The 8563-nt window shown below is 35.2% G+C and overlaps 1 protein-coding gene and 1 long non-coding RNA gene across 3 annotated transcripts in view; both read left to right on the top strand.

Annotated features, from left to right (window-relative positions):
* The window catches only part of LOC149892638 (uncharacterized), a 321349-nt gene that overhangs the window by 187034 nt on the left and 125752 nt on the right, over positions 1 to 8563 (top strand). The gene's annotated exons all lie outside the window — the stretch shown is intronic.
* LOC149892645 (uncharacterized) lies at positions 3221 to 4810 on the top strand. Its single transcript, XM_090080681.1, has 4 exons — positions 3221 to 3563; positions 3819 to 3884; positions 4146 to 4202; positions 4359 to 4810. The coding sequence occupies exons 1-4, from the start codon at positions 3221 to 3223 to the stop codon at positions 4676 to 4678; spliced, it is 786 nt and encodes a 261-aa protein (XP_089936807.1). The 3' UTR covers positions 4679 to 4810.

Genomic DNA, 8563 nt, shown 5'->3' with positions numbered 1-8563 from the left:
ATACATGCAATGGTTGTTGTTACTGTTCAGCCACTTTGCTTGTTTTTTTTAATCTGTTTTGTTTTTTCAACACTCTCTGAGTCAGTGATGCTGATGCTGTTGTTGTTATTATGCTTGCAATGAGAGTTGTTACTGTTGTAGTTATGTCTGTCATTTTGTCCTTGTTAGCAAGTTCTATTTGCCCTCTCTTGCCTTTTTTCAACACAGTTTCTTTCTTTGAGTCATATGGTTGCGAGATCCTCTCAAACTCCATCTCTTTATTTATTTGTTTCTTTTTTTTTTCTCATTCTCCTTCTCATAATAGCAATCACTGTTGCCACCATGCATGTAATGCTAGTTGCTCTCGTTCTTCTTCTTTTGCTAGTGCAAGCTTTGTTTCTTCTTGTTGCTCTCTTTACTTTCTTCTTGCTCTTTTGCAGAGGACTCGAAAAAACACAGCTCTTCGCTGTAGTTGTGTTTCTCATCAATCCACGCAACATTCCAGGATTGGATACAGGCAGAAGAAAAAAAACTCTCACTAACTGTTTTCTTTTTTTTTTAGCTTAAACCGTTGCAAACAAACACCTGAACATGTCTTCTTCACAAGAAAACAACTCTGTTGTTGCTTCTTCTCCAAACTCTAAAGCAAAAAAAAAGAAAAGAAAGCAGTCACACAGAACAGAGAGACTTAAAGCTCAAAAACAAAGTCAGGGCCGCATTAGTTGCAGCGTGTGGCTCCGTAAACAGGGTTGTACCTTTCTATGGTACCAAGAAGAGGTACGCTGTTAGCTGTCCGATGCCTTTGTGCAAACATTCGTCCACAAGCATTAAAAGACACTTGACTAAAAAAGATCATTCTTGGACTTTGGATGAAGCTTCCATCTTTTACTCTGCAATGGTCAGAAGTTTCAGCATGCTCGTCTCGAACGCAAGTCCGGCTGTCCAAAACCTTACCCCTGTTTGCAATGTTGGAAGTATTACGACCGACTGGACATACACTTGAAAGAGACTCATTTCTACGATTCCAAGATGATCAAACAAAAGATTGCAGAGGCAAAAGCGATACGACAACGAGAAGCTCTATGTCCCTCAATTTATTCGACCTGCCTTCTTTGGTATTAAGCCAGTAGCTGAACAAGCGTCTGCATCAGGCTCTGCATCCTCTGCTCCTGGGCCTTCCTCCTCTTTTTCTTCTCCGGTTCTTTCCTCTGATCCTCTTTTAAGCTTGCCCTCACCAGTTGCTGGTTCGTCCGAGGCTCCCTTCTGCAAACCAATGCACCTCTGTAGAAAACAAAGAGCTGAACACCGAATCCGTCCTTGACTCTGATTTCGATTCCTTAGAGCACTTGGTTTCCAGCTCCTATGTCTTGACCGAAGAAAAGAGACTCTTGTTTCAGCTGGACAAAGATGCTTTTCACTTTTATTACCAGTCAGCAGATGAGCTCTTCAGAGACTTTGAAAAGTGGCTTGTGGTAGCCAACAACAACACTTGGTCACAAGCAAAAAATCTACAAAAATGCAGTTGTGGAAATATTGACTTGTTGTGACAGCACGTTGACGCTGCACCCAAACGCCCTCACCAATTCCAATGTTTTGGAGGATAGATACTTCTCCTTGCACTTTAAGAAAATTCAGCTCAATTCCAAGCTGAGTGAACTTGACCAAACAAAAGCCATGTCTTGTCACACGTTGTACAACCGCCTCGTCTCCCTTTGTCTCCTGTTTCGTTTCAGTGAAGCCAGAAACGTCTATTTCGGACTTTCTCATGAGGCCATCCGACGTTTGCGCTGCAAGGTGGATGAGTTGCGAAAGTGCTGAGGCCCTTTCGTTCTTTGAGGAGGAGCCTTGTGAAAAGAAGAAAAAGCATCAACATCATCAATGTCAGTTTGCTGACCGAATATGGCAAGTCTGCATACGTAAGAGACTTAGTGGAATCGATTAGAAAGGCGTCTCTTCCGCTGACTAGAGACAATGCTGTGTCTCTACGAAACCATCTTCTGCTCTCTGTCACTGTAATTAACAGTTTAAGAAAATCTAACATTGCTCTTTTAAACATTAGAGACTACATGGCTGCTGAGAAGAGTGAGTGTGGATATTGCATTGTGCAAGAGCGCTACAAAACAGCATACAAGTACGGAGCCAAAAACATTCTAGTGCCGAACGACTTGAAAGTGTTGATCGATATTTATTTGCTGAGATACAGAGACCTTCTTGTCAACGACTCTCACTACATGGCTGCAGACACCAAGACTGTTTTGGAGTTGAGCGACTGCTACAGGCCCCTTTTTCCTTCGGTGAGAGCCAACAAAGACGAAGGTGTGACACTAGGTGCAACTAGAGTGCCTGTTTACCAGATGGGTTCCTCTGCTATCACCTCTAGCCTGACGTCCTGCTTCAGAAAAAGCCAAGTAAACATTCCCATGAAGCGTCTTACTCCCACTTGCATTCGCGGTTCGATAGCCACTTACTTTGCCAACAACAGCAAAGAAGATCGCGAGCGGTTTGCTACACTCTACATGAAGCACAGCAGACACACAATGGATAGCTTTTATGTGTCCCAGTGGAACGCTGCAGAGGAGTTGCGCTTTGCCCTGGGCATCGGACAGTCCTTCGGAGTCATAGAGTCTTTGACTGTTGAAAAGTCTGAGAGACCACCAAAGGAGGAGAAGGATGTGATGGACTGGCTCCGAACTAATGCAGAGGAGTACGGTTTTCATGATGTTGAGGACATTTTTGAGGAAGATTCAGACTCCGGTTCTGACTCTGAAGAATGTGCTGCTACTTTCGGTTGTACCACAGTGGTTCCATTTTCTCCAGCTGTAGAAAACAATGCTCCTTTAGAGGACAGCAACGAACATGTTGTAGATTTCTTGTGTGAACCTAGCTCAACTCCTGTTTCGTCTGTTCCTTCTGAACAAACAATCGCTGGTCCAGTTCTTGAACTATCCTCTGCTCTTGCACAACTAGTTCCTAATGAACAAGCTGTTTGTATGGATGTAGATCAGACTCTAGCTGTTCCTGTTGGCACAGCTTGTTCTCCTCTTGCATTAACATTATTTCCTGATGAACCGGATTTTATTGAACACCATGCACAACTTTCTCCAGTTTACTTTAGTGAGCAAGTGGTTGCCAAACCTGTTTCTGCTGCTCCTGCTGAACAAGTTGCTTTCAGTCCTTCAAAAGAGGTTTTTCTGTTCTGCTGGAAACAGTGTCTAATGTTGCTTCACAGCAAGATAATCTTATGGCTGTCACACGTGTTTTCCATGCTCCTCCTGAAGCTGCTCTTCTTGAACCTGCTCTTCTTGAACCTGCTCTTCTTGAACCTGCTCATAAGCAAGTGGTTGCCAAACCTGTTCATGTTGCTCCTTCTCTGCAAGTTGTTTTTAATCCTTCAAAAGAGGTCTTTTCTGTTCCTCTGGCTCCTAATCTTGTTGCTCGTCAGCAAACGATGGCCAAACCCAGTTTGTTTCTTTCAGCTGTTCCAGTCCAACAGGCTGGTACTGTTCTTGAAAAACAGCCCTCACCTGGTGCTGTTCAATCTGTTGGTAGTCTATTTAGCCAAAGTCTTGCTTGTACATCCAGAGGTAAATTCTTTTTGATTTTTGATTTTTATGCAAATCTCAACACGCTTTCAAAAAATAAAAATGCCCAAATTAACTCCTTGCCCTATTGTTATTGTTAAAGCTGTAAAAAAAAAAAAAAAAAGAAAAACAATAAAAAAAACAAAAAAAAAACAAAAAAAACAACACAGAAGTGTGTATGTATTTGTTGCAGGACTAATTCTGTGATTGCTTAAATGTTTACACAAGTGAATGATACTAAAACTGATTATGTTTTAGAAGTAAAAGATCCAAGAAGAAAAAAAATCAAGTTGGAAATGCCATCTTTTACTCAAGAACACATCGGTAATGTAAAACCTAATTTATACAAACATATATAAACACAAACCTCTTCTTGCACAATTTCAGATGGTTAACTGTTAATAAAAACTTGCCATCATTGCTAAGTGCACTTTTAGAAAGTTGTGTCTACCCGATTTCTAATGATGAAGTTAGAAACTTCACCGTTAGAAATCATGCACAGCTTGTTATTATCTCTAACACTTAGAAACTGTTGATGGTTTTTTTATGAATTAGAAAAATGAACATGGTTTTATTTTATTTCAGGATCAACTCAGCCAAGAACAAAGGAAAACAAAGCAGAAGTTAGCCAATGCCAATTAGGTAATCTTTCAAAACCAGTTGTTGCTATCAGTGCAAACAATAAGGTCAACAAAAAAAAACAAATAAAAAAACAAAATTAATCTTGTCATGCTTCAGAACCAAATGAATATTCGATTTAATCTCTTTGTGTTATGACTTGAGTTTGTAAAATTTTAGATGAAATAGTTGAAAAGCTGAATGCTTGCCCTGGCCACAACGAATGGTTCAACACCAGAAGTTTTCCACGATGTGCAGCTTTGGTGTTGGCATACATCTTGCAAGACGTGTTTACAGATGTAAGCTCAAGTTGCTCGTACAAAGATTACCTTGGCATCTTGGCAAATCATAGCAGTGACAAGCTCATTCATGTCTTGCAAAAGTACTCCTACCGAAGCCATATTAAAGACAAAATTAAAAACATGAAGCTAAAAATTCAAAAAGAGGGTAGTTTAGAAAAGTTTGTTCAATATGGCAATATAGTGAGACCATTTATGTAGTTTAGAAAAGTTTGTTCAGTTTGGCAATAAAGATGGGCCTTTTGTGTAGTTTGTTTTCTCTATGCTTTTGCAAATATATTTATCTGTTTCGCTAAATACATAATAAACAAGAAGTTCTGTTAAACTGTTCTCACATTTCTTATTTAAAGATAGTTCAAACTTTTTTTATCTTTAAAAAAAAAAAAAAGTCGTTTTGTTATTCTGTTAACACTTTTAATAGAGTTGCATTTAGAATTATTTCTGATGTTTTTAAGAGTTTGTTAAAAAGCAAATTAATATTTTCTGTGATGTTAAACTGCATAAGTGAAATTTAAAAAAGGAAAACTGCTCCAACCATTTTTCGGAAAAAGAAATCAAAAAGTTCCTTATTTTAAAAGATCTAGACATCCATTTCTTCTTCAGCAAAATAGCGAGGCTTTTTTTATGAACTCTTACTCTCTATTTTTTCATATATTTACACAAAGGATTTTATTTAGTTCAATGTAAACATACATAGAAGTATATTATGTTTTTTTTTTGTTTTTTTTTTTTTTATGGTGTCTAACTTTTGTTTCACTTCTATTTTATTTTACGTTTATCTTGTATTTTATCATGCCTTATTGGTTTTTGCGTTTTGTGATGTCAAGCTGCGTAAGCTAAACTTAAAAGAGGAAAACTACGCTAACTTTTCTTTGAAAAAATATTCAAAAAGTACCTTAAAAGAGAAAGCACACGAATTTAAAAAGTTGTATCTTGCCATCCAATTCTTCTTCTGCAAAGTAGTGAGGCTTTTGCTCTCTAACTTATCTCTATTTACGCAAAGGGTTTTATTTCAATGTAAACACGTATAAAAGAATACTTTGTTAAAAATAATGTTAAAGGAGTTGCGTAAAAAAACGTCTGAATAAACTTTCTTTACAAAAAAAAACAACTAAGAAACAGCGCGCCTAAGAAAAACCAGATCGCGATTCACTAAGTCAATAGACGAAAGAAACAAACTTTAAAAAGTCTTTCTAGACAACAAATTCTATTTTTGGCAATGCAGTTTTTGTATTTATGCAACCTATCTTTTGTTTCACTTCTACTTTATTTTTACGTTTACCTTGTATTTTGTCTTGCCTTTTTGCGTTTTGTGATGTCAAGCTACATAATCTAAACTTAAAAGAGGAAAACTAGGCTAGTAGAATATTATGTTGTTGGTTTTATATGCAGCCTAACTTTAGTTTCATCTATATTTTGTTTTGCGTTTATCTTATATTTTATCTTGTCTTTTTGAGTTTTGTGTTTTGTGATGTCAAGCTACATAAGCTAAACTTTAAAGAGGAAAACTACGCTAACCTTTTTTGAAAAACTATTCAAAAACTACCTTTAACAAAGTAGCGGGGCTTTTTATGCACTTTTACTCTCTAACATACCTATATTTGCGCAGAGGATTTTATTTAACTCAATGTAAACATACGTAGAAAAATATTGTTACCCGTTTATTTTATGCAGCCTAACTTTAGCTTCATCTGTATTTTATTTTACGTTTATCTTATATTTTATTTTGTCTTTTTGAGTTTTGTGCTTTGTGATGTCAAGCTACATAAGCTAATGTTAAAAGAGGAAAACTACGCTAACCTTTTTTTGAAAAACTATTCAAAAACAACCTTTAACAAAGTAGCGAGGCTTTTTATGCACTTTTACTCTCTAACATACCTATATTTTGCGCAGAGGATTTTATATAACTCAATGTAAACATACATAGAAAAATATTGTTACCCGTTTATTTCATGCAGCCTAACTTTAGCTTCATCTACATTTTATTTTACGTTTATCTTATATTTTATTTTGTCTTTTTGAGTTTTGTGTTTGTGATGTCAAGCTACATAAGCTAATGTTAAAAGAGGAAAGCTACGCTAACCTTCTTTGAAAAACTGTTCAAAAACTACCTTAGACATAATCTAGATTAAAAGAGGAAGACTACGCTATTTTTGCTTTGAAAAAACTTTCGAAAACTACCTTAATCGATAGAGATAGCACACGATTTTAAAATGTTGTATCTAGTCATGCACTTCTTTTTACACCAAAGTAGCGAGGCTTTCTATGCACTTTTACTCTCTAACATAGCAATTTTTGCGCAAACGGTTTTATTTATTTCAATTTAAACATGCCTAGTAGATTATTATGTTGTTGGTTTTTTATGGCAGCCTAACTTTAGTTTCATCTATATTTATTTTGCGTTTATCTTATATTTTATCTTGTCTTTTTGAGTTTTATATTTTTGTGATGTCAAGCTACATAAGCTAAACTTTAAAGAGGAAATTTACGCTAACCTGTCTTTGAAAAACTATTCAAAAACTACCTTTAACAAAGTAGCGAGGCTTTTTATGCCTTTTTACTCTCTAGCATACCTATATTTGCGCAGAGGGTTTTTATTTAATTCAACTTAAACATACCTGTTAGATTATTATGTTGTTGGTTTTTTATGCAGTCTAACTTAAGCTACATCTATTTTTCATGTTACGTTTGTCTTATATTTTATTTTATGTTTTTGTGTTCTGTGATGTCAAGCTACATAAGCTAATGTTAAAAGAGGAAAGCTACGCTAACCTTTCTTTGAAAAACTATTCGAAATCTATTTTTGAGATAATCTAGATTTAAAAGAGGAACACTACGCTAATTTTGCTTTGAAAAAACTCTCGAAAACTACCTTATTCGATAGAGATAGCACACAAATTTAAAAAAGTGTATCTAGTCATCCACTTCTTCTACAGCAAAGTAGCGAGGCTTTCTATGCACTTTTACTCTCTAACATTATGCATTTTACTCTCTATTTTTGCGCAAAGGGTTTTATTTAATTCAATTTAACATGCCTAGTAGATATTTTATGTTGTTGGTTTTTTATGCAGCCTAACTTTAGCTACATCTATTTGTCTTATATTTTATTTTATGTTTTTGTGTTCTGTGATGTCAAGCTACATAAGCTAATGTTAAAAGAGGAAAGCTACGCTAACTTTTCTTTGAAAAACTATTCAAAATCTACCTTTGAGATAATCTAGATTAAAAGAGGAACACTACGCTAATTTTGCTTTGAAAAAACATTCGAAAACTACCTTATATTTTATCTTGCCTTTGTTTAGTTTTGTGTTTTATTATGTCAAGCTTCATAATCTAATCTTAAAAGAGGAAAACTGCGCTAACTTTCCATTGAAAAAGTACTCAAAAAGGACCTAAATCGATATAGATAGCTCACGATTTTAAAAAGTTGCATATAGTCATCTTCTTCAGCAAAGTATCGAGGCTTTTTATGGATTTTTACTTTAACAAAGTTGCGAGGCTTTAATGCTTTTTTACTAACATACCTATATTTGCGCAAAGGATTTTATATAATTCAATTTAAACATGCCTAGTAGATTATTATGTTGTTAGTTTTTTATGCAGCTTATCTTTAGTTTCATTTATATTATGTTTTAGGTTTATCTTATATTTTATCTTATCTTTTTGAGTTTTGTGTTTTGTGATGCCAAGAATTTTAAGCTAAACTTAAAAGAGGAATGCTACGCTAACCTTTCTTTGAAAATCTATTCATAAACTACCTTAGACAAAAGCTAGATTTAAAAGAGGAAAACTACGCTATTTTTGCTTTGAAAAAACTTTCGAAAACCACCTTAATCGATAGAGATAGCACACAATTTTAAAAAGTTGCATATAGTCATCCACTTCTTCTGCAGCAAAGTAGCGATGCTTTTTATGCACTTTTTCTCACTAGTTTGCTTATATTTACGCAAAGGAATTCATTTAATTCAATCCAAGCATATATAGAAGATTATTATGCTATGATTTTTTTTTTCTTTTATGCAGCCTAACAATTATTTCACCTATATTTTATTTTACGATTAACTTTTATCTTACTTTTCTTTTTTG

The sequence above is a fragment of the Hydra viridissima genome, unplaced genomic scaffold (assembly GCF_058129835.1).
Source record: "Hydra viridissima isolate aposymbiotic clone 2 unplaced genomic scaffold, HvirCarnegie_v1 scaffold_2, whole genome shotgun sequence".
NCBI lineage: Eukaryota > Metazoa > Cnidaria > Hydrozoa > Anthoathecata > Hydridae > Hydra > Hydra viridissima.
The sequence above is the reverse complement of the archived record's forward strand: the minus strand, read 5'-3'. Positions and strand labels throughout refer to the sequence as shown.

Coding starts and splice junctions, on each gene's coding strand:
- LOC149892645 (XM_090080681.1), top strand. CDS start 3,221: ATGGCTGTCACACGTGTTTTCCATGCTCCTCCTGAAGCTGCTCTTCTT. Junction 3,885..4,145: donor TTTTACTCAAGAACACATCG/GTAATGTAAAAC, acceptor ATTTTATTTCAG/GATCAACTCAGCCAAGAACA. Junction 4,203..4,358: donor AGTTAGCCAATGCCAATTAG/GTAATCTTTCAA, acceptor GTAAAATTTTAG/ATGAAATAGTTGAAAAGCTG.